This window comes from Ptychodera flava, chromosome 14, assembly GCF_041260155.1.
Source record: "Ptychodera flava strain L36383 chromosome 14, AS_Pfla_20210202, whole genome shotgun sequence".
NCBI classification, from domain to species: Eukaryota; Metazoa; Hemichordata; class Enteropneusta; family Ptychoderidae; genus Ptychodera; species Ptychodera flava.
Genome location: NC_091941.1, coordinates 31,757,683 through 31,783,158, shown reverse-complemented (window position 1 = coordinate 31,783,158; position 25,476 = coordinate 31,757,683). Strand labels below are relative to the sequence as shown.

Genomic DNA, 25,476 nt, shown 5'->3' with positions numbered 1-25,476 from the left:
GATGGGAATGAAGATAAAACGTTTGTTACTATGCTAGGGCGTGGGAATAGTAAAAATCTATATTCTCGGCTCCATCTACCAGCCAGTCCATTTCCTCTCGCCCTTGCCATTGTAAGCGTCAATGGTCAACCCCTTGCCATTTATTCCTTCACTAACCATTATGTTGAGACCAAGTCGATAATAAAATAAACTGAGTAATGTAAATAGGTTCATGATGGACCCATAGACCCTGAAGCTTCAGGGTTTATGGCGGGACACGTAATACTGGTGAGCGGAACGAATATTTTAATAGATTCGTTGACACATGTATGTTTTTGAACTATTGAGTTAAACTGTACAGTTTAACTCAATGGTACAAAACCATGCATCTATTGAAACACTTCTGCTTCAGAATTACAAGTACAGGTTGGTGCAGTGTATTTCGCGTGAGCAGTGCTGCGTAGTGGGTGTAGCTAAGTGTCAGGTACATCTGGCCCAGAAACTTTCAAGGCCAGATTAATATCACATATATTGCCAAGCATTGGATGGAGGCTGGATGTCGTCATTATTCAAGAGTTAAGAGTGGCAGTTGAGTTAAGAGTGGCAGTTATCGATAGTAGTTGTTCAAAAGCGGTCATCTCCTGTACTCTGCTCTTCACACCATTGCAACGCTTTGCGTAAAGTGCATTTATTACAGCCTATGAATGTGAAGATGCTTTCTTCCCCCAGGCATTGCGTATCGTTATTGTTGGCAGTTTTTGTGAGTGGTTGTTATGGATACTCCATTCGATATGATGGGTAAGATGAAATTGATCCAACTCTCCAATCTGGTACCAAACTGATAGAATTAGAATGTTGTGGGTTTAGACCTGAAACTTCATGATACAGCAAAATGTAAACATATGCCATCAAACTGCGGTCCGACAGCGTACGTGAATCTCGCTTGTAAAGTTTATTCGAGATTCAAAAAGTATGAATTCCGAAATAATTGTTTTGGATATTTTATTAGCTTCTATTGTTAATAATAATTGCAACTTTTTGTGCGGAGTCTGATCAGCGATGGTTAAGGGAAAGGAAGGTTTCTGTTGCTTCACATCGGCTTTGCTCATAATTTACAAGGAAAGTGGAAAAAGTCGAAAACATTGCAAAACGTAAACATCGTTTCCACAGTTGACAGTCTTATGCATTTTGCAGGTACAAAGTCTTACGTGTGGACGCCAGTAATGAAAGACACCTTAGGCTTATGAACCAGCTTCAACACGATAGAGAGGTGGGTAAGGTACAAACTCAAGGCCATGCCAATTTGGAAGAAAGCGAGACCAAAGATGTTTTACTAATAAATGTGCTAGTGTGGTGTATTTTGAACAAATTTAAAATGGAGGTGGAATGAAGGGTGTTCGCAACTGGCCTTACACTACGACCTGGTCCTGTTTCCAACCCTCCGCCGCAAACATTTATATTTGCCCCTCTCCCATCAACAAAGTCCCCCTTTGTGATTTTACTTTAACTCTCCACACATTTTCTTCCAATGTAATAAAATCCTGTATCTTTTCACAAGATTCTACCTTTAGAGCTGCATACCAGAACCATACGTGGGACGCATGACCCCGACGGCCTAGATAACCATGCGAACGTTTAAAAAGATATCAAGCTGTATTCCCAGCCGATTAAGGTCAAAAGTTCACCCGTAGATGTCTAGCCCTGTATAATCCCAAAACCCGACTGGTTTTTTATTAACCTCTCACATTAGATGTGTAAATTTCGGTCTAACACAGCAAATCCCTAAGTAAAACTATTGGTGTGTCAGATAAAAAATATATTTAAACGTACCATTCGTCCGACACCTTCAGAAATTAGGGAAATACATTATTTCATAGCAGCAAATCACTATAATGGTGGTTTGCCTTTGATATTTTATTTTGCATTGCAAATATAGTTTTTCCCGCTCACATTCATCGATATTAAACGTTGCGCACAACATGTTTATATGTCCGATCATTGTGCCATTCGTCAAGTAATGACGAATCACCAATGAGCTTTCCAGAAAAATCAGAAAAAATATTTCGTTCGCCGATTAATACAGAGTATGAGATCCCTCCCACAATAGTGCTCTGACGTTTTCTGCTCATGGGCAGTTGATATTTAAAACTACGTAGATGACAAAAGAAAGTTATTGGTTCAGGGTTGGGCGGTGTGGCTATATTTCTATTTACCCGAATTCGCACTGAACATACGCTACGATTGCGCCATTGGACAATGGATATGCAACGTTACCATACTGATTCACATAGGTTGGATTGTGTTTTATAAATGTATCTTGTTACAGCACCTGTCAGCTTTCTAAAAGTCCAACATTCTATTTCGATAATTTATTTTGGGGAGGTTATCATGTTTTTTTAATATAGGATTTCTTTCTCTCGAATTTATGAGAGGGACTGGTCTGGGGAGAGGTCAAACGCAATGAGTTTGGTTTGCCATTTGCTCGTTTTAACCCGAGTAATTAATTTTATTCCTTAAAATACTTAAGTGCGGAAACACAAATTTAAATAACTGAACACTCGCCATATTATAAAGCTAAAAATTACCCGACCGCTAACGAACAACTTTGTGCACGCTGGGTTTCATCCGCCACGCCTTAAAGTCATTTACACCACAAGTTTTTAAAATAGGCAGCCTATTTGGATGCATTGCCTTCCAGCTTGATTTCTGGAAATTTCCAAAAGATGTCATGGTGCCACCGGAGAAGCTAGCTGGTGTCGTAGAAAGACTGGACAGCAACGGTGTGGCCTATGACGTCATGATTGCCGATGTTCAAAAATTAATCGATTCCCAAGAGACTCAATATATCGAAGGAAGACATAACCTGGATCTAGCAGGTTACGATTTCACAAGATACTACAACCTATCAGAGGTGAGATCATCTCTGATGCATTTCTATGTAGTGAATGTCTGAGAAAATGTCTCTTGCTGTCTTGACAAGAGCATCGGCATTCTTATGTCATCTTTCAAGGCTCACACCTCATCTCTGTTTTGCATATCTGGATGTCATAGAATCATGATAAACAGTGTTTATCACTTCAAAAGCATCTTAATATATTTCAGCTTGTACAGATATTAGGTGAACTGAAATAGAGTAGCTATAACAGCTGTACCAAGTTTGACTTTTCTCTGTGATGTCAATAATGATAAAACATGATGTATATGGGGAGACATTGTGCAGTTTCGTGCGTGATAGTTAATCACTTCGTGCAAGGTTTAAGAAATTGCAAACTTGTGGAAAGAAGATCAGAGAAAATAAAACTTTCAATTCACTGACAACTTGAACGTTTACTTATGCAAGGAGGATTGTCTCTTCGCAGCCTTATTCACATGGGTGTTAAAGGGAAACCGTCGTCGGAAGTGCGCCTGTGCAAGTTTCTTGTTTACAAGCAGTTTATTCGCGCACGATATCTAGATGCACCTCATCATCAAAGCTGCAACATTTAAATCATACGATGTAGATTATGACAGACATGTTTTAACTTTCATCAATCACCATCGTACCTTGGATACAGTGTTTATATTGGTCGTATGGGTCCTTTGACCTTAGAGCGCAGTTAATTCCGACGACTGTCTCCCTTTAAATTTTCCGTTAGGGAGCAGTAAAGTGTTTTCTTTTACATGCGAATGTAACAAAATTGGAGAATGAGGGAACTGTTTTTCGAGAAGTACGAAAGCGCTTATCTGCTCTAATAAGTCTAAATTGCGGGCCAAGAAATATTCAGAATTTTACAAATATCAAGAAATATTAAATTATCGTTGGCATCATTCTGTCTATTTTTAAGGCCTTCTTGGCCATGTTCATTGTATTTGCCTTCAACATTTTCCTATTAAATTTTCCAATGCGAAAGGGTGTGCACTCAGAAACACGATGTGATGAATTTTGAAGCTCAACATATAGTTTGTTGCTAAAATAATGAGCATGTGGTCTAATACATCATATTTATTATATAATATACATACAAGTATGCCTGACAATAAAATTAAAACTCATGTTTGCAGGTACTATGTGCACTGAAAATATCGTACGTATAGAAAGGCTTGTCTTTACAAAAAAGTGGACCTTTACATTTGCTTACAATAGAATAGATGATAGATAGATAGATAGAGTGGCAACGGGTATTGTTTAAGGCGTGAAGCGGTTACGTAACCCATCCATGTTCGCCTCGCCTCAGGTTGCTCTCGCCTCTCTTTTCCGAAGAGTGCCGACCATGAATCCTTCGGTAATTTTCGGATTTTCGCCAATTGTTAAGCGAAAGTATGTTCGGCAAAGTTTGTGTTGTTGTTGTCGTGTGGTGCTGAGCAGAATTGACGTGCTGGCGAAAACGGGAGTGTTTTGAGCTTCAGAAAAGGAGTTTTACTGTTTTAAAAATTCCTCTAACATTTTCATGAATATATAATGAGTGTGTTTGAACCAAATTTGAAAATCTTTTATCGATACTGTCTGGTTTTACTCAGTGGTTTACGGTCAGTCATACCCTCTTTTACACGTGCGTCAAGGAAGGACATGTTTATGAAACTGCTGGCGTGTTATGTTTTGATCGGCGTGAAGCAGTGTTTCTGGCCTGACAGCTCATAAAGTAACTATGGTTGCTACGCGACTGGCAGTACGATGCCATCTCGTCGTATTTTTCGCATAATCTCGTGTAATTATCAACCACAATACAAACAAAGCCTCCAAAAAGTTTAACACCTTTGAAGCTCATTTTAATATAAAAAGCCGATAGTCTACCGAGACGACCATGAACAAAAGGCATGCAAGTGTTGCCACTCTGTCTATCTTACTCTGTGCAATAGAATAGATGATTTCAGTAGAGTCATAGACAGTGGAGGGGGGCCCTCCACTGTCTATGGTAGAGTGTTATCTTTCCTTACCCTGTTTTATTCTCATTACAATGTGTAAATAGATTGCGCAATGGGTAAAGGACATCGCAGCTACATATCCATCGTTAGCTACTGAAGTTCAAGTCGGGTTATCGTACGAGGGTAGGGAACTCCGAGCTTTAAAGGTAAGGAGAATGTTCAAGTAACGTAGACGGTTTTGGACAGTGGTGGTTTCTCAAATAAACGCCGAACAGTTGCGGTGAGCGATCCTTAAATAGCTCCATCTCGAGCAAGTCTTTTTATTGACAACAATAATCTTCTGTAATTAGGAAGCGTTTACAAGGGGTAAGGTAGACGAAGCCCATGCGTGTATGTTGCGTAAATGTTGACCACCCACTTTGTAGACAGAGCAGCAATTGACGAGTTTGCATGTGGTTTTACCGTAGACCAATATACATTTGTTTTAAAAATAAAATACACGACTTAATGTTCTGTTGACTTGTGGGGCATGTACAAATTCAATTTGCAAAGTACAAACAAAATGTTTCATTTCAGGTTGGATCGGAACAAAGCGAAAGTAAAGAAGCAATATGGTTTCACGGTACCCTTCATTCCAGGGAATGGATTTCTCCGGCTACAGTTATGTTTATGACAAACCAGGTATTTTGCTTCAGTCTGTTATTGTGTGCATCGAAACTTAGGAGTGATCCATTCAATTTATATAATAAAGCATCCAATTGCATGAAATGCCAGTGTCAAAAGAAGGAGCTTGTCCCTCCAGGCAATGTTGTCTGGCGGAGCAACGCTTCGAAATAAACGAGCTAAATAAATAAATCATAGATTTGAAATTATCTAAAACATTAATTCAAGGATATACTAGTGATAGAGTATTTCTACTCAACGTGTTTAGTTACTGGTAGACTACTCTCACGATCCAGATGTCCAGAAGTACCTTGACACCTATGATTTCTACATCTTGCCTGTGATGAACCCGGACGGCTATGAATATACCTGGACGGATGTAAGTTCTTAGTACGATAATTGTCATATCTAGATAACTTGCTGTGGCTTCCATACCATCGCATTCATTTTACCTGATCAGATGCGCATTAATGATCACACTGACTTACCTATATTATTGACTACGTCAAAAAAAGGCACTTTGTCTTTAGTTTTTGGATGAGACACTTAAGAGAGCTGGAAAATCATTCGCAAACATGAACGACTGAAATCGACAGAGGGGTATGGGTTTTATTTCAGTGATCAACAACAATAATTGTAACATTTTATGAATAAGTGTTTAGCAAAGGGCTGCATACAAGGTAGCTATAGAGTATGGACGTGAAAGTGCGGTTAATGTAGCGAAAGTAGCGAAAATAATAGGCGAAAGTAGGCAAATTTGAAGATTTGCAGAAATGCTGCGTGTAAGTTATCCGTCAAATTAGAATATTTTGCAGAAATTCTGTATGTAAGTTATCCGTCGCATTTGAATACCCACAACTGACGTTGTACCTTAATTAACCGTAAATACAAATCACTTGCAGAATCGCTTATGGAGGAAAACTCGATCACCAAATGAAGGAAGTCCATGCTATGGTACTGACGGCAACAGGAATTTCGAGTTTATGTGGGGAGGTAGGAAGATGATACGGTCACTGTAACTTTCAATGGCAGTGACCAATTTGTAAAGTCTGAAAATTTATGACGCTTGAGTTCAAAAAAGAACAGTGTGCCAACTCTTGATAATTAGCAATTGCCTGTGAAATTTTACCGTTGGGTTGTATCATTTTTGCAGGGAACTATTTTAAATGTAGCAGAAGATGGTATATGTATAACAATATTTTATCTTATTTTATTTTTGTTTTGTTTTGTTTTGTTTTTTGGTTGACTTTTTGTGGATTTTATTTGACAGAGCCAGGTGCTTCAGACGACCCCTGCGACAACAATTACCGTGGACCTTTCGCACATTCAGAAATCGAAGTGAAATCGGTGACGGATTTCATACTGGATACATCGGAAAAACAAACATTCTCGCTCTTCATAGACTTTCACTGCTACGGTCAGATGTGGATTACACCGTGGGCTTACTCCATCGAAGAACCATTGCATTATTCTGAACAGGTGAATTGTGAACACTAATTACCCAGCCAATAGAGCAAAATTATAGTTTCTGTTGAGAAAAAGCACAGAAAGGGATTCTTCCCCGGCCTACTCCTTAGTTAGGTTGTATGTGGATTTTTTTTACCATAAAGTAGTCATGAGCCTAATTTTACACTCCTTCAAAGTTGGATTTGAACAGATGTGCCGTCTCAAATGGAATTTTCTCGCTAACAGTGAAATGAGGTAAGGGGACCTAACGAAAGTCTTGCCACAGTAGGCTATCTGACGTAATTTTTCAAGTCAGTTGACACTAGATTTATCAGTTTTCTCTTTAGCAAAGAACATGTGACACTTCATACTAAGCCATAACCTCTCTTAACTTGGTCATTTATGTCCTCTGCCATTTAAGCGATTCAGTCTAGGTTTGGCTGTCATCCCTGATTTAAGTTATTCCAAAGTTGTTGATGTTTGTATGTGTTTCTTTTAAAACTGTCACAGTTGTTGAGACGAACACAATGCAGCAAAGTTTAATATCGGATTAAACTTGCTCTATTGCGCTCAGCTACTGTGCAGCCTCTCAAACTACCATAGTGGACAGCATATAGGCTAAAACTTTTGTCCACAGAACCATAGACAGTGAACCGGCGCTCAACTGTCTGAGTCACAACTAGTAGGTTTTCATCCGCAATAATACTATGAAGAGTCGCGTGCATCAACCACTGCTGCCATTACTTTTTAAAAATACAATAATTTGAATCTTGGACATGAAATACGTGACAAGACTTGCCAGAACAAGTGATAAAAGCAAATAGACAGAAAAGTTTTGCTCAACTTGGCATTCACGGTATAGTTGTAGTTTGCTCCTTTTATGAAAATGCATTTCCCCGAACATTTTCGACAGGAAACTGTCAGTTGCTAATGAATGAAGTTTTTGTATTGCACACATAGACTACACAAAATGCTTTTCCGTTTCAGCATACCTGTGCTGGTCGTGCCGCATCAGCTATAGAATCAGTGCACGGAACGCCTTATATTTACGGAAATATTATCAGTAACGCCGGTGAGTACAACAGAGTCATTAGTTGTTCTGTTCACCAACATACACACCTGAGAAACAGGGCAAGAGGCAACCAACCAACCAACCAACCAAACGAACAAACAAACAAACAAACAAACAAACAAACAAACTAAAGTTAAAACCAATAACCGACCAGACTGAAATCAAACCTTCTCACTGACCATTTACTCCCAGTTCCTAAAAACTAGCCACTTCTCATCACCTGTTCAGCTCATCTTTATCTGCGCCTGCGTGAACGACCTAATTTACTAATCTATTCCTTCATCCAGCTGCTCAACCTTATGAATGTCTCACACAATAGTCAATTACCACAGAAACCTGGCCACATTTCCATATACCAACGTCCATCTCTTCCCAGGCCTGTCTCCATACGTCCCGTGATTACGTCATCTCCAGTCTTCATTTCTTCACGCCACATCCATTGACTAGGAGGAACACATCGGCACATTCACATACGTAACAAATCTCTACAAAATCTCACAAGATGGGGAGATGATCAAAGCGCCTAATAAATTCCACTGTCAAAATATTGTACTTTGCAACCTCTTCGACAGAATCATGTGACCTGTCACTTTGCACCACGTGACCTCACTTTATCAACCTTCAATAAACAAATATTATTGCAACCTTATTAAACTCTGGCAAAATTGGAGAATTATGGAGTGAAATGGAGACGAAAGATCTAAACCTTGAGACCTACCTAACCTTAAATTTCATTTTTTTTCTACCAGATCCCGCTTCTGGGCTCACACTGGACTGGGGCTACGGTACGGCTAACATAAAGCATTCATATCTCGTTGAATTGCGTGACAGAGGTGAATATGGATTCCTGCTGCCGGAGGATCAGATTATACCCAGCGGCGAAGAAACGTATGCTGGACTCAAGGCGATGCTGGATTGTATTTTGGAGGGTCAAGTCGTGTAAGGAAATGCTACAACAAAGTGACTGTCGACTGTCATCGAAATCGTCTGTATTTCGTTCAGCATGTTTTACAAGTAGATAATGTGTATAAATCAATAAATTAACACATGTTCGTTATGTGACTTGTGGTTTGTTTTTGGTATCGACTAAATCTTATTTTTTTTTACTTCTTGCAACTTTAGGAGAGATTTTATGGCCGACCGCTTGCTAATAGACGAAGTTCTTATTGGTGGGTGTGATGAACAGTCATACCGTCTGCTCTTGCTGCCTTGTTACTTGAACCTCTTACTGGCGGTGTTGACAGTACAAAATCTGATGTAATACGACGCAATGAATTTTACAAAAATATGCCCAAATTCCCAAAGACATTATTTATTTGTAGAGCAATACAGACATTTCGCTGCTTGTTCAAGATAATTCTAGAGAAAGACGAAGAAATTATACTTATACGATGTATTGCAGCTGTAGATATTCCTTCCAACCACTTTAATTTGTTAATCCTTTCATATAGATCTGCAGCCAGAAAGTCAGGCCTGAAAGTGCGTATTATGGCTGAAAGCAAACAAAAACCTGAAAAAATCGATCACGTATCGATAATGTCTGCATATGCTCGTCACCATCAGATAGACACCTGCTCACTCTCTCACGTCAGCTTCGTGTATGGAGACAGCGACACTATAGTTACATCTGCAGTTGCTCTGTGGTCCTAGCTCCGGGCCTACCTTTGTCCATCGTTTTCGTATCATTGGTTACATTTGTTACAGGTTATACGTGTTTGTCATAACGTGATGTAACAGTACATTTTTCGATCATTACTCATGAGGGAAAGGACACTTTTTAGACGAAAATAGAGCAGACGAATGAGGGGTTTCAATGACGTCGCTGAGCAGCCATGAAATTGACAGCTCTATGGTGTTTTGTGTCTCGTTTATGAGCTGCAAAGCTGATGACCACTCACGCGCATGTCAACTCTACAAATGCGATTGAGGTTAGATTGAGAAAAGATTGCCCTGATAAGTTGTAAGCCTCGGAAAACGACATGTAAGTCTGGTTTGTTTCGAAGAGAAAAACATTATTTTAATGGCAGGACTATTACTGTAAAAATTAACAACAATTTAAATGTCTTGTTTACTTTTGTGATAATCACACTTTTATTCATGAATCATATCAAACTTTATTTGTTCATGAGGTATCTGAAAGCTGCTCTGATTCCAGCGTACGTCTCTTCTCCGGTGGGAATGATTTGATCTTCCGGCAAAAGGAATCCGTGTTCGCCGTTGTCACGAAGCTCTACCACGAAGGAGTACACGGCGCCAATAACACCGTAGCCAAAATCGTTGGAATTTCCGGCCGCTTCGTCTGCAAATTTAATAACGGATATGCATGTTAGTCCGTAGATCATCCCCTAAAAATTAAATTAGTTTCTTCGAAACCTGGAGATTTTTATGATAAGTTGAGGTTACTAAGTTACTAATCACATCAAGTAGACTTTTCAACAGAGTTAAAGCCCCAATCCCTAGAGTCATCGGCGTTCAGAAATATCATCTTAATGACTGTTGAGAAATTTTTCTCGTGAAAATCTGTAGGTTAATTTATCAATTGATTTTAGTCTTCGACATATAAAGATTTCAAAATTACGCCAGTCTGATGAACATTGTTTACAAGAGTTAGGCCAACATGGTGGCCTCAGAGAGAGAGAGAGAGAGAGAGAGAGAGAGAGAGAGAGAGAGAGAGAGAGAGAGAGAGAGAGAGAGAGAGAGAGAGGAGAGAGATGGTTCAGCGGTTCAGTTAAAGAACACTCCGATCCAACAGGAAATGAAGACATCAAAAAATGCTTACATAGGACACGACCACATGGACCATAAGTGTATTCTTTTCCATGTACGTCGACTGTAGCTGCGCAGGCGGCGTCTGCCATGTTCATCTGTTCGGTAAAAAGTTGAAAGTAAATACAAGTTGCGGTACAGCGGTATCGCCTGGCCATCGGACAAATACGAGGCTACCTCTACCCTAAGTACGGAATTATGAAGTTCAAGTGAATAATTGGTAAAGATGGCACTACATCTAAAGAAACACGAGAATGATCTAAAAGACTGAAAGGGACGGGGAAATTGTTACATAACGTATAGTGTTGTAAATATAAGCGTAGTGATTCGTACAATGACATAACATTTCCATATTCGGTCATGAGGAATTATTGAAAGTGTCAGTGGAACTATAAGAATATTATCAGATGACGACATTTGAAAAGATCAGTTTAATTGGGAATCTTTTCGTGAAATATCAACATCGTGAAATATCAACATCTATTCTGTTATTTTAAAAGCGAGTGAAACTACGATTCAAGTTTTGGGTTATCTCCATAGATTCATTTCTTTTGGTTAAAAGTGGTTCTCATGGTGGTAGTTTGAGAATCCAAAATGAAAGGTTTTAAATTGAGCTATCTCTAAAGGGCTTGCGTTGCCTTCTAAATTATTCCCATGTATTTAATCATTTAATTTCTTTAAAAATCGAGTTTCCTATTATCTGAAGGCAGTTTTTGTCATTAATCTTCTATGGTAGGTGTGAGGCCCATTTCAGGACCGGTATACTTTTACTCAGCCTGTAGCCGGCGTGAGCTCATGTCCAATGAGAAAAGATTCATTCACCTGACCGATTGATGTAATATAATAGCATTTTATACCTGTTCTGTGTGGTCGGGTTCGGATGGGACATAGTTTCTTGTGTACGCATATGGAGTCAACCATAGTTGGCCGTAGCTGTGAACGTCGATAAAAATGACGATGTCTCTGCCGGAGTTCTTCAAATCCTTCAGGTAATCAGTGATGACTCTAACTTCTGATTCCGAGTTTGGGGTTGCACCACGGAATGTGTCGGAACAATACGAACTGCTCGAGCCCCATCCTAAAAAAAACCGGGGGTGTCAAAGTGTATTTGGAGGATGTGCTTTCGTATTAAACAAGGTGTATGCTTGTCTGTACCTTCTGAAAACTGGGACAACCAATCAGTCGCTTTTCAAAAATGGCTATGGGTCTTTTAATTCGTAAGGATATATTTTCAGGTATTGCAATTTGAACAAAGTGGAGAAAACGAAAGCTGTATGTAAATTGTGTTCCCGTTACGATTTGAAAGTTCTCCCTCCTGCGAGTAGGTTTATATCCAGGAACAATTATCACTGTCCTCAACCTATCCCAAACCATGCAGCCCACGTAAAAACTGAATTCTACCCTGGTCTATCCGCTACACATCTAACAAAGTTTAACGCCAAGAAAAATACAAAATATCCCACCCACGTATGCTATTAAATACCGATGTACGTCCCCTCCCCCCGGTGCTGATACGTGAAAGTTGTCTGTCTACCGGCCTGCCAAGAAACCACTTGCATACACCTATTTTAAGAAACACGCTTCCCCTTTGTCAATGAAAAGAGCAAGAAAGTATGGTGACATCAGACCTTCAAATGGTACATACAGATCTATCTACGTAGGACTTTCTTTGATTCTAGTCATGATTCAAAATTTGTTAGTGAAGGTTCTCTCTTCAAAGCGAAGAAATGTCATTGCCTCACGTTTACTGGCTTCTTTGTAAGTTTCATTTATGACTTCCTAAGTTTTTCTTCAACTTTGATTGACAATTAAACTCAGCGGCCAATTCAAACTTGACTTTGATTTAAAATCAAACTCTCCACCCTATCCATATTCATCTTTGATTCCAAATTAAACTCACCGCCCCATTCATATTCAAAGTTCCTATTTCCATCTGTTCCACGACATGGACTGCTTTTGTTCGGTGATCGCGTCTTCCTCCACATTCGCTCCTGTGTCGAAAAATTCCTCACACGTTATTGTCAATGGATTATGCGATCTATTTGATCGTTAATTCAGCACAATTAGAGGTCAATAATGTAGTCTATTACATTGTGGGTTAAGTGTTATTACATATTGAGTAAGTATGACATATTTGGATTAATTATTGCGTATCGGGGTGATAAAACAGTCATTGTCATTCTTTACTCACCTGAATTCTTGAATGTTCATAACCATCGGGGTTGACGAGGGGATGGACGTGAATTTCATAAAAATCGATGATGTTATTGACTTCGCCATCCGTGCTGTAATCTGATAAAAGCTTATTTCCAAAAGATTGGAAATAAATTTCACAGCTTTAATAAAACTAAGCGATGCCCCTTTTCGTATATGGGAAATTAAACATGCAAATTGAATTTTTGAGGTTTCAAACTTCGTAAGCTAAACAATGAGACCGTATTTGAAATGCACTAAATAAAACATAAAAATCAAAGGCCAAGCAATACCCTCTGGCCATGAGAGACATATATTGAAACAAGAATTATACCTTTTGCAAGTAAATGTACACCGATTGAATTCGGAGCGATGCTACATCTGTTCGCTATCGACCTTCTGCTTCGGCTATCAATAAACTCCGTAGTTTAAATGTAGGGGATTGTTCTTGTTTCAAAATTTCATCAAATGGTTTCTGCGTGATTATACAGAGGCCGATGACGATCCGAACATTCAGATGAAAATATCTTTTGTAAACCAAAGCTAACGTATAACTGTGTAGATATAGGCCACATTTGATCTATACTCACCTGATCTGTTATAAACATGACGGTAGCTGGAGAAATCCATTCACGGGCATGAATACCACCCTGTATCCAAATGACTGGTTTATCTTTACTTGTATCGCTGCTAATCTGCAAACACAAAAAAAAGTATTTTTTTATTATTCGTATAACAACTACATTCGGAAAATTATGCAAGACTGAGAGAAAGCAAGATCAATGCCCACCGGTTTGAACTTTTTTGTACTAACATAAAACGCTCATAACAGAACTTCACTTAATTACAAAATGACAAGCGCGATACTTACTTTCATCATAGATGACAGGAAAATGAACCTACATTAAATCGTGAATGTGTGATCAAGAATTCTGCATCAAAGAAGGACGTCGTGAAACAATTGTCACCTTTAAGGCGCGCAGCTCTCTCCCCTCGTACGATGGTTCCGAAAACACAAAGTCCTCGGCAATGGACGAATAGGCGGCAGCTGTGTCTTTGACCCATTGGTTAATCTACAGTGGTATGTGATTGTAGAGGTAAGAAATAGAATTAACACATTTGAATGGTAAAGACCTTACCAACGATATTATTTTGTGATAGTGAAAGGATGTTTCACAGTACAGTCTTTCCTTATGAAGCAACCTGACGAAAACTATGATAAAAAGTAAATGACGCTTTTTATATAAAGGGAAGCGGTCGTCGGAACTGCGTTCAAGGTCGCCAGGGACCGATATAAGTACTGTATCCATGCTACGTTGGTGATTGATGAAAGTTAAAACATGTTCGTCTTAATGTACGTTGTAAAATTTAAATGTTGCAACTATATTGACATGATGCATCTAAATATAGTGCATGAAATACATTGTTTGTAAACAAGAAAGTCGCACATGCGCAGTTCCGACGACTGCTTCCAGTAAATGAATGAGCTGCACATGATATATTAAAGCATAATTAAATTTCCTGTCCCGCGAAACAAGTAATTGTGATAAAATGCAGTATATTCTAGTAATGCAAATGGGAACACAAACAGTTATTTCTATAGTCCCTGTAATCTTGACGGCCAATTTTTGATGATTCTTTTCGGTGCTCATGTGATGTAAATGTAGAACAGACTGCTTGTGATATCTAAAGCAAATAATGTGTTATCTACCTCATCGTAGGTCTTGTACGAATCGTAGAACCCTTCTGATGCTTGACTTGTTGATGCGCTGTCAATCTTTTCTTGAACGTCCGGGATCCACACTTTGTATGGAATGTCGTGTTTTTCAAGAAGCTGCTTGACTTCGGGTGCTTGTTGTGGAGACACCATGAGGTCTCTTGGGAAATCCCAGAAGTCCAGCTGAAAAGAAGAAAATACACAAAAGGCGTGATAAATATAAAATTAATATCGCCCCCATTTCCGAATAAAAGTATTCTTCAGATCAAAATGAACCACTGCAGTTTTTTTGAGGAAAGAATATGAGATTGGATGCTGGGATATTTCAGTGGTATATTACTTGAAACAATGTTCAGAATGATATTCGTCCTATGCGTTGACTTTTTATCTGCTTTGACTGTACATAGTCGGGTTACACAGGAGACTGGCGACTTATCAACAGACTATGTAGGTCACGCCTTGCTATGTTAGCTGGTTCTTCATAAATTATGTGACTCATAAGGCAACCCGTCACAGACCAAATAACCAAAGAACGAATTAAATATCGGCAAGAAATATCGAATACCGTCATACGATTCTGGCACAATCACAAACTTTTGGGCATAAGTCTTCACAAAGTCAGTTATGAATTTGTAACAACACCTCGGGGGCAGATATTTAGACGTTCAAGCTTTTATAATAATTTATGTCTACCACCTGTGGTTGGGGGTCATGAAGTAAATAAAGATATCAACGGCTCATCTTTGTAAAAATTTGAAATTTAGTTTTGCCTCATAGAGTTAACACAGGGGTGATAAACGTTTTGAATTCAAGTGAATATTGGATAATTTGATTCAAAAGTATCAAATTTTGCTCGGTAACTCATGGATTTTATCCTTGATTTCTCAAGGGTATGGTTGAAGGTTTCCTTACAGAAAAGAAACATTCGTAACATTCCATGCTCTCATTTAATGCCCGCTGACCAACAAACTAGTGCAATTGTGATATACTGCTTCTCTGTATGATTATCAGATTCGTACTGACATATCGGCTGTTTTAATCTGGGCTGACAAACGCCATACTGTAGAAGTTTCAAACGTGTCTGTTTGCCACCCAACATAATCGCCCCAAGTCTGTTGGTATATAATTATCAAAACACAGTAAACTGAAGGAATAAACTGCAGCAAACTGTCGCGTAGATGGTGCGGTGGTCGAGAAGCAATATACTTTGGCAGACTGTTTACGCGAAACCTACAGACAGTAACTATCGGCCAGGCCCGAGAAAAACAACAGGATCGTACCTCGACTTCTTCTCGCAACGTCTCCATTATTTCAAGGTGAAGGTTAGACTCAACATCCGTTCGCAGGACTTCATATCTGGAAACAAAACGGAAATTTCTTTCGTTCTCTTGTGCATTCTTGACATTGTAAACAAACTGATATTATCAAATATTCATTGTATTGTCGAACATACGTTAAAGTAAAGGAATGATATTCATAATTGTAAGGTGGTCATTTCAGCGCACTAGTGCGGGGATGAGTGAATTGCTTACTGTCACACCTTACTGATGGGGACAGTACCACATGTCACTATCCTTCTCATTTCAACAGAAAACTGACTCGAATAAAGGTTATCATACAGTAAACTCTTCACTTGCTATATTGAAAGTCACATTTCATGCAAAATGTACCATTGGTTACAGCCTTTCCTCTTCCTATAATTACTGATGCAAAACTATGACACATCAAATTGTTGCAACCGAAGAAACATACATTAAAACTTGAACAAGAAATATTCATAAGGAAAGCGCTCACCCTTGGTAACGAACTTCAGCTGCCGTCAGCGATAGGCTTATACAGAGAAGAATAACAAGCTTCGACATATTGATCCTCCGTGACACGATATGGCTGGTGCGACTGGGTCTCGAACTGGGTCTGTTTCTGATATTCTCTGCATGATTGATTCGCATTGATAGCAAACTGATTAATGCCATTGGTCGCCATGCTATAATAACACTGATGTGAAGGCTTCCGTATGTTGGTGTTCTAACTCGTTCTATGAGACTTTGAAATAGATTTTTGATAAAAGAGATTTTGAACGTTTTTGCACTCGTGAAAAACAAATATACATGGAATGCAAAATGTAGGTTGTGTGGACACCTCGAAACTTCTCTCTTCCCCTAATAGCCTATAGGTTCACTGTGCATTTGACATGCTGTTAGACGATCTCGCTGAGACAATAGTACACCATCTAGCTGTGCGTTTTCTTGTTTAGTGGAATCAAAAATCAACAATTAGGTCTCAGACTTCTCTGACGACTTTCATGGAAACCATGTATTCCTCTTACACTGTATCATGGTTTCTCTGCCCGAGTAACCGTGCTCCGTATTCTGGTATAGACAACCATGAATCAGCATTGCCCTACAAGTGTTACCGAAGGAGTTTGATTTTGGGGAAAGGGCTTACATAAAGGAGTTAAAAGAAATGGAAAACCAGTCAGCTTTATTTCGCCTTAAGAATTTATTTTCTCTTTCATCTGTAAAACTCGTGAGGTGAAGATTTAAATGACAGACGACAATTATCAAACGGTTGCTTCTTCGAAACCTTAATTTCTTTCTCAGTAAATTACAGTCTATTATATTTAGTTTTAAGGCTTGTTCATGAGGTATCTGAAAGCTGCTCTGACTCCAGCGTACGTCTCTTCTCCGGTGGGAATGATTTGATCTTCCGGCAAAAGGAATCCATGTTCGCCGTTGTCACGAAGCTCCACCACGAAGGAGTACACGGCGCCCACAGTACCGTAGCCGAAGTCGTTGGCATTCCCGGCCGCTTCGTCTGCAAATTCAGGAAATGATAGACAATCGATAGTCTGAGATTTGCCGATGAAAATCAAAAGGTTTCTCTAAACGGCCATCTCTGAAATATGCAAATCATTGGCCATAATAACATAAATCATGATATTCATGAACAACTTTGTGGTTCATTGTTGCGCAGTGCCTCCTTTTGAACGAAAAATAGTAAACGAAAAAAAAAACTGTCCAGGAAACCCTTCCATTATCAGCTTATGTTTGTGAAGAAAAGCGACCGAGAAATGCAACTGCACCGAGTCAACTTTATTTTCTGTGACATGTATTTTACAAACACGGTGGACATTGGAATTTGAAATATTTTATGTGCTGCAAGATTCCTGAAATTTATTCCACGATGGCCAGCCCTAATTGCCACAGGAAAATGTAGATGTACTGTATACACCTGTACTTACAGAGTATGACTCCACACGGCCCGTAAGTGTACTCCTTCCCGTGCATGTTGAAAGTTGCGGCACAGGCTGCGTCCGCCATGGTCATCTATTTACAGTAGATATAACAAACAAACAGACTAAAGCAAGTTTCAAAGACCGGCCATATGAAAATGAAACAAATTAGAAATGATGATCCAGTTTATTCCTCTCTTAAATCGACCGTGCTGTGTTAAAATAGACCCTGCACGCAAACATGACACGCGAAAATAGCAATTATTGATGTTTTCATTATAACTTGCGCCTATAACTGAAGTCTCATTGACAATTTTTCAGTAAAATACGGAGGGAACGGCAAATAATAATTCCCATTCTGTCAAATATTATTTGGAAACAGAGATCATGTCTACGGGACGTTACCTTCTTCGGCGTGATTTTTAGATAAGGCAGTAGTTTATTCGATTTTATTGACGTAATTCTATCGAGTGGTCAAATCTCCAAATATACCTGCTCTCGGAAGTGATACCACACGTACTTCCATGACACAATTTTTGTCAGATTTATGGAAAAGGATGTGGTAAAGTTTTTTCTTTTAAATTGACGAGTAGAGTGGGGGCAGATTACTAACGGCACATGGCTGCAGGGTACTATTGCAATCAGAGATATAATATTCGAAAAAATGGTATATTGCATCATAGACAGTAGAGAAACTCTACTATCTATGATTGCATGAGTCTAAAATTAACAAAACACATTCCAAATATGGCGAACTGTTCGACCATAACCTTTGACCTTTGAACTTGTTGAGCAGATGCGCTCTCCAGCTCGAGTTGACGATTCCTGGCTGAGGAGGATGGTTAGCATCATTGTGTGCTGTTGTTTTGTTGGGTAATTTTCTTTTATTGGTTTATATGATCAATTTTGTTTGAAACTGATGATATTATGAAGAGATATTCGTTTTCTGGTTTGATTTACGACAATGTCTCGTATTCCATCAAAGAGGCAGATGATGACAGCTAACACGAAACATTAATATTAACACTATTGATAACATCCCAATTTTTTTTTTGCCAGTAATGTAATAAACGGCGCGGAAAGTAGTGTTACGGTGAAGACACGTATATTATCGAAAGCAAGGTCTCTTTTACCAGCTTTCACAGGACATCATTGGCCTATATATGTGTGAGTCAGAAAATTACAAAACACATTTCTTGGATTTTTCCAATTCTCAATACACAGACTCCTGAATCAAGCAAGTGTTCTTTTTTTACGAAAACAAATACCCCAGTGTAAATCCGTACCTGTTCGGTGTAGTCGGGCTCTGGCGGCACGAAATTCCCAGTGAAGGAATATGGAGTCAGCCATATTTGACCGTAGCTGTGAAAGTCGAGAAACAAAGCGATGTCCCTCCCAGAACTCTTGAGGTTTTTCAGGTAGTCAGTGACGACTCGAACTTCAGGTTCCGAGTTGGGAGCCTCGCCACGGTAAGAACCAGAACAGGGATTGCTACTTGAGCCATTTCCTTGGGGGTTAAAGATGAAAAGGGATCACTGAAATCTTTCAGGAAAGTAGAGACTGAAACACACTGTAAACGATTTACAGTAAAAATCAGCATTCCTAATATACTGTTGCAAATAATAAAAGGTAATAATTCTCTCTTTTTTTCTCATTTCGTTCATGAAATTACTCTTTTGATTGCGACAAAAAAGATCTGTACACACTTACCGCCCCATTCGTATTCAAAGTTTCTGTTTCCATCCACTCCTATACACGTACTATTCACATTAATAGCTCTAGTCTTTCTCCACATTCGTACCTGTTTTATTTGATTGAAAATATTTATCAGCCATGAAACGATGTAGCGCAACATTTTGGATTTTAATTTTCAGCAGCCCTTGCTTCTAACGACAACGCCACTGAGGGACAAAGTCGATCAATATCTTATCAAAGACACTGCCATTCGGAGTATGACTCTTCAAGCAGTACTAGCAGTACTATCAAAACGTGTTCCTGTCTCTTCTAATTCTCATGATAGTGCACTCTATAAAGCTTCGACTTTTATATAAGTGTCCCAGGAAACTCTTGGCAAAATGTTTCGTGACGTGGTGTACACACGTTTGTAGGAACTTTAAAAAGTGTTGCGGCATAACCTGAAATCACTTGACGAGCAGAAAGTGATTCTGGACAATCTAAATGCATAGACCACTGTTGATAACTATTTGATATCAGTATAGCAATTATGGCTCTGCGCATGTGCCAAAAAGACATGATGATAGGGTCAATATCGTCCGTGTACCTCACGCATTTATAGACATATTACGATGAAGTTGACAAAAAGAGACAACTTTCTAGATTGATGCAAGTCAATGGAAAAGTTTAAAGTTTTTCGGTGTTATTTTTATCCGAAATGTTTGATGATTTCCTCCTGTCAGCTGACCTGATTATTACATGTAACATGTTGCCTTTCGATTGAGGTTAGCGATTGAATGAAGATAACTGTACAGTGGTGGTAGCGGAGTCAAAGAAGGTCAAATGTCAGGATCCAAATATCAGCGTATATTGCCTGCATATCTTACACATTGCCAGCGCAGTCTTTTAGGGTGACACACAAAATTGTGCAATTGTTCTAGAAAGACCTATTTGGCTCTACACATTTAAGCGTCAGATCGCACACACCACATGCACTAAAACAATTCTATCACAAATAGACACTTTGCCACTTTACAAAAACCAAGTGTCTAAGAAATCTCTCTCATAATACATCAGATATCTGTCCTGGGTTGCCTCGATATACTTACATCCGATCTTGTATATTCATAGCCATCTGGATTCATTAGAGGGTGTACGTAAAGATCGTATGTATCCAGGAGGTCCTTCACTTCGCCGTCTTTGCTGTAATCTGCCAAAAGCTGAAATGATGGAGTTGTCAGTTGTGAACGTCTAGTAGTGGTATGGTTAAAAGTTTTAGCAAATGTTTAAGTCTCATACTATCTTAATAATTTTTAAGTACAAGTGCATGTACATCTCGCTGTAGTTTGTGGAATATGCATAGACTGTCAGTTGTTTCTGTGTACAATTCTAACATTGTGAATATACGTTCACGTTTTAGGATTTTTAGCAGGTTTTCTTTATCATTTACAGGTTTTATCAGCTTAATTTCCAATTCATAAAAACAACAATTTATCTAATTTCAGATGGGGACAAACCACTAAAATTAAAGATATACAGTCACCTGTAATCTAAATATGCCCATATATGGTCAAAGGCACGTTCCTTGGTATTCAAAATGCCCATGTGAGGGCGCTGTTTATAAAAAACGGCCACCCGCTTAAAATCTGTGATTGGTTAGATTTTCTCTTTCCACGGTAACTGTGGCAAAATTGGAACAGGTGATAGTATACCTTTAAAAGCAAAACATCAAGAGGTCAACCTTTACCATTTTATCTAATTACAATAGCGACAAGTCTATGCAGACGGCAATTCTAACCATGGTTAAATTAATGAAATTGATTTTGGAAAAGGGTTTTGGAAATGTCATGTAGGCCTAGACGTGATCTTGCAAATACTAAGCCAGTCCACATACTATCCTGCTTCATGGAACAACCATCAGGAAATGAGTATAACTGATCAGTGACTGGGGAGATAAATGAAAGCTGTAACTTGCGAACACTAGACTTTCCTGAAAGAAGCTTTTTATTCTCTTTAATATCTTTTATAGACAAAAATAAAGTCGCGCCGACATGAACATACTTGGATTAAAGACGCAAATTGCATAAATAATGAAAAAATATTGTGAACAGTATTTTGAACTTTAAAATGGCCACTATTCTATATTTTAAATAAACTTCAAACACAGGCATGACAGTAAATAGTCAATTTTCTGTCAAGGTTTACCAGTGAGTTGGCATATCGTTTAACGCAGTAAAGACTGTAAGATCTTTAGTGCCCGTAACCCCGTCGTCAAGGATCATTCTGCATTGATTGCAAGAAAAATGTAGGATCCTGTAAGACATATAATACATTCGCAGTGGAATGCCTGTGTTGCTTTTTAAATCATTTACGAAAAGTGGAATGTGCACCTAAGTCTTCATTCCTTCTATCACAGTGTGAAATAGTAAGGACAACTTACCTCGTCTGTAATAAACATGACGGTAGCTGGGGAAATCCATTCACGGGCGTGGATACCACCTTCTATCCAAATAACAGGTTTATCTGTGCCCGTACCGCCGCTAATCTGTGGATGTAGACAGTGTAAAGTTTGACATTATCCCACAACGACTACTGTGTTCAAGACAGGTGTACACTCACGTGACTCAATAAAGGATATTCTAACATGAATTATTACCTTTAGAAATTTTAGTTTGGGAATCAAGATTGTCGTCGCTAAAACGTTGGCATGCACACACACTTATTGACAATTTCAAAAACTGTAGAACGAGTCAGCTTGTGTTTGTCCGAGGTGAATTTTTCAGGGATTAAAGTTAACAATTTAGTTCTCGTGACATTTTATCATCCCTATTGAAGTTTAGGAGCAAAGATGTAAGATTTATGTTCTGAAGTTTCCATAAATATTAAAGGGGGTACAGTCGTCGGAACTGCGCTCAAAGGTCGTAAGGGACCCATACGACCAATGTACACACTGTATCCAAGGTACGATGGTGATTGATGAAAGTTAAAAGATGTCTGTCCTAATCTAAATGTAATAATTTAAATGTTATAGCTACGATGATGAGGTGCATCTAGATATCATGCACGTAATACGTTGTTTGTTAACAAGAAACTCGCACGACTGTATCCCTTTAAATTGTCATCTGCCATACATAATGCCGAGGGAAACCCATCGATGACTGTGTATTCGATGAAATTGAGGAAAAGAAAAATCATACTGATTACATTTTCGTGTTGGAAAAGCATCGACAAAATATTACATAATAAGCTTATCTACGGCCTACAAAAAGTAGTCACTCTTTAATTCAGTACGTTGGTATGAGCGGATAACGTGATCGCATCTTTAATCCTTGTTCTCACCTTTAAGGCGCGCAGTTCCCTTCCTTCGTAAGATGATTCCGAAAACACAAAGTCCTGGGCAATGGACGAGTACGTGGTTGCTTTTTCCTTGACCCACTGGGCGATCTAAAGTGACGCATCACACGAGATTAGACGAGACGAGCATGTCTTACAAAATTTACTCGCCACGTTGGCACCGACATAAATTGTTCATTTCTGAAAAGATGTGAATTGTATTGCCCCAAGGCGCCGTATATGCATGCCTCCATTAGAGGGATTCTTGGAAAGACCCTTAGAACACCAGGTAGTTCAGACATATGGTTTTCTTCAGTGATTTGAAGGAACACAGATCATTAATTTGCCTGGTATTTGAAATTACACAATAAACAAGGTCAATCGTTCTCCACTGAGAAAAGTCAGTCGCTCTTTTCCATAAATATAAGTAAATAAACTCCAGTTTCAAGTAGACAATAGAAAAGAAATCTGAGTGCTGAAGTAGAATGTATTCACCAATATTTCATGCATTCAATTTGTGGGCATACTGTGCATTGCATGTATAGGGAACGTTTTCACAAGCACAACATGGTCACATATTTGTTATAATCTATATCTATGGCAAAATCTACCTCATCGTAGGTCTTGTAAGAGTTGTAGAAACCTGCTGATGCTTGACTTGTCGACATGCTGTCAATTTTTGCTTGAACATCCGGGATCCATACTTTGTATGGAATGCCGTGTTCTTCAAGAAGGTATTTAACTTCGGGTGCTTGTTCTGGAGACACCATAAGGTCTCTTGGGAAATTCCAGAAGTCGAACTGAAATAAATTATATCAATAACAATATCAATACTGTCCAATGTCCTACAGAGTAAAGCATCTATTAGGGTGCCTAAAGTGATATAGGCCTTAGGTCACAGTCAAAGTTGATAATTTTGTCATAAAATGAATAAACATTCCAGGGAATAAACAGACAAGATACTCAAGCACTGGCGTTTTCTCTCAAGCGGGGCAGAATATGTAATTCTATCGACAATATGGTAGGTATAATTCCTCATTTTGCAGTAATTTGACCTGTACTCAATAAAAGAAATACCAAGGCAAGTGGGAGTAGATGTTTTGGTCAACTTTAGGAAGAGCAACTAATAATAACACAGTACTACTGATTTTGTTGGAGTTTCAAGTAACCAGAATGAGATTGCCCCTCGAGACTTAATACAAATCAAAGATTAAAAACATTTGACTGAGCGTGACGGTGTTTCATGAAAAGGTTGACAGTAAAATTTACACCACTTGGAACAGTTTTGAATTTGCCTGAAAACGTCGATTTTTTTTTCTGACCAACAGTACATGAATTGACAACACCATGAATTTATAATTTATTATTTTGTGCGTGCAATGATTAAACTCGATGTATTGTTTTTTTTCTAGATGTAGGTCACCATAATGATAGTGGCAATGTATGTCAGAAGTAAATGGTGTTTGATAATTTGAAGGCATTATTGAAAAGTCTATACCTCATCTGCTGTGTTTAACTTATCCATCACTTTCAGCTGGAGGTCAGACTCAACATCAATGCGCAGAACTTCGTAACTGGAAGGGACAGAGAACAGTTATCAAGTATTGCATTGGCAAAGGATAGCCACTCTTTATGTATGGCAATAACTCCCGCCATAAGAATCTTCGAAGTGTTACGGAAAAATCAGTCTGTTATGAAATTTATTTGAGATCAGGACGTCACAGAGTTAAATTCTCATAATCACTTTAGAATGACATACATTTCAAAACATCAATGTCTATACTGTAGAATGTATTTTGCAGATCTATGGCTACGTATCTCCGTTTCGAATTACATCCCGGTGGGTTCGCTAATCTGCCGTCCTCTTCGTGAATACGGTAACCCTGGCATGCCTGGGGTAAACCGCGCGACAAAATTTCACTAGAACACATTTATATATATGAATTAGCAATAACCAAAAATATGTGTTTTGTTGGCAGGCTCGAGATATGCCCATAAGCGTTGACACAAGCTAAATTGCGTAGAAATTGTAAGGGATGAAAAACTTTCTTTTGGCATAGTAGTCGGACTAAAGTGAAATAAAATGTACTCCAAAAATGTTATCGAGGTCAAAGTTCAGTATTAAAATTTGAAGGTTTTGAACTCTCTGCAAGATCAAAATGAAAGAGAACAAGTTAAACATATCAGGAAATGAATTTGCCGCATTCGATGTCTTACTCACCCGTCGTAGCGAACTTTAGCCGCCGTCAGCGAAAGACTGACAAGAAGGAGAACAGCTAGCTTCGACATATTGTTCCCAAAGATTGTAACTGCAGTGACAATGCTTGAACTGTGTGCTCCTCCTTTCGTGTCCTGCTCGAACTGAATGAAGCAAGAGAGTTCTCAGCTGTACGCTGAATTATGACGTCATCTGAAAAATACGGGATGTTGAGCATAGAGGTTTCCCACACTGTTGGTTAGGGGGTCTTGACTTGTGTCGCCCTCTAGAACATAAAAGTTTAGTAAATTCATATGATTAATGAGACTAAGTGTAAAATGATTTGCAACAGCCTACGTGAC

General features: G+C 38.8%; 3 protein-coding genes across 4 annotated transcripts; 1 reads left to right on the top strand and 2 right to left on the bottom strand.

Annotated features, from left to right (window-relative positions):
* Nucleotides 1–579: 579 nt before the first annotated feature.
* Nucleotides 580–9,061, top strand: LOC139150169 (carboxypeptidase B-like). Of its 2 annotated transcripts, XM_070722353.1 has the most exons (10): nucleotides 580–777; nucleotides 1,174–1,249; nucleotides 2,678–2,890; nucleotides 4,926–5,027; nucleotides 5,398–5,502; nucleotides 5,753–5,863; nucleotides 6,387–6,477; nucleotides 6,755–6,963; nucleotides 7,918–8,002; nucleotides 8,752–9,061. In XM_070722353.1, exons 1-10 carry the CDS (start codon nucleotides 680–682, stop codon nucleotides 8,943–8,945), a joined length of 1,284 nt encoding a protein of 427 aa, XP_070578454.1. In that variant the 5' UTR covers nucleotides 580–679; the 3' UTR covers nucleotides 8,946–9,061. The 2 variants fall into 2 exon arrangements, with proteins under 2 accessions (XP_070578454.1, XP_070578455.1); XM_070722354.1 differs by lacking the exon at nucleotides 2,678–2,890.
* Nucleotides 9,062–10,064: 1,003 nt separating this feature from the next.
* On the bottom strand, nucleotides 10,065–16,603 carry LOC139150167 (carboxypeptidase B-like). Its single transcript, XM_070722351.1, has 10 exons — nucleotides 16,473–16,603; nucleotides 15,959–16,034; nucleotides 14,673–14,861; nucleotides 13,930–14,034; nucleotides 13,552–13,656; nucleotides 12,960–13,070; nucleotides 12,669–12,759; nucleotides 11,626–11,846; nucleotides 10,782–10,866; nucleotides 10,065–10,301 (listed from the first exon to the last, which is right to left on the bottom strand). The coding sequence occupies exons 1-10, from the start codon at nucleotides 16,538–16,540 to the stop codon at nucleotides 10,117–10,119; spliced, it is 1,236 nt and encodes a 411-aa protein (XP_070578452.1). The 5' UTR covers nucleotides 16,541–16,603; the 3' UTR covers nucleotides 10,065–10,116.
* A 555-nt stretch (nucleotides 16,604–17,158) lies between these two features.
* LOC139150166 (carboxypeptidase B-like) lies at nucleotides 17,159–25,297 on the bottom strand. Its single transcript, XM_070722350.1, has 10 exons — nucleotides 25,139–25,297; nucleotides 24,416–24,491; nucleotides 23,529–23,717; nucleotides 22,924–23,028; nucleotides 22,025–22,129; nucleotides 20,694–20,804; nucleotides 19,621–19,711; nucleotides 19,197–19,417; nucleotides 17,920–18,004; nucleotides 17,159–17,492 (listed from the first exon to the last, which is right to left on the bottom strand). The coding sequence occupies exons 1-10, from the start codon at nucleotides 25,204–25,206 to the stop codon at nucleotides 17,305–17,307; spliced, it is 1,239 nt and encodes a 412-aa protein (XP_070578451.1). The 5' UTR covers nucleotides 25,207–25,297; the 3' UTR covers nucleotides 17,159–17,304.
* Nucleotides 25,298–25,476: the final 179 nt, after the last annotated feature.

Coding starts and splice junctions, on each gene's coding strand:
- LOC139150169 (XM_070722353.1), top strand. CDS start 680: ATGAATGTGAAGATGCTTTCTTCCCCCAGGCATTGCGTATCGTTATTG. Junction 778..1,173: donor TACTCCATTCGATATGATGG/GTAAGATGAAAT, acceptor TGCATTTTGCAG/GTACAAAGTCTTACGTGTGG. Junction 5,864..6,386: donor ATGAATATACCTGGACGGAT/GTAAGTTCTTAG, acceptor AATCACTTGCAG/AATCGCTTATGGAGGAAAAC.
- LOC139150167 (XM_070722351.1), bottom strand. CDS start 16,540: ATGTCGAAGCTTGTTATTCTTCTCTGTATAAGCCTATCGCTGACGGCA. Junction 16,035..16,472: donor GCTGAAGTTCGTTACCAAGG/GTGAGCGCTTTC, acceptor TTTTGTTTCCAG/ATATGAAGTCCTGCGAACGG. Junction 14,862..15,958: donor CGTTGCGAGAAGAAGTCGAG/GTACGATCCTGT, acceptor TCTTCTTTTCAG/CTGGACTTCTGGGATTTCCC.
- LOC139150166 (XM_070722350.1), bottom strand. CDS start 25,206: ATGTCGAAGCTAGCTGTTCTCCTTCTTGTCAGTCTTTCGCTGACGGCG. Junction 19,418..19,620: donor CTTTGAATACGAATGGGGCG/GTAAGTGTGTAC, acceptor TTAACCCCCAAG/GAAATGGCTCAAGTAGCAAT. Junction 17,493..17,919: donor GCCGTGTGGAGTCATACTCT/GTAAGTACAGGT, acceptor CTGAATTTGCAG/ACGAAGCGGCCGGGAATGCC.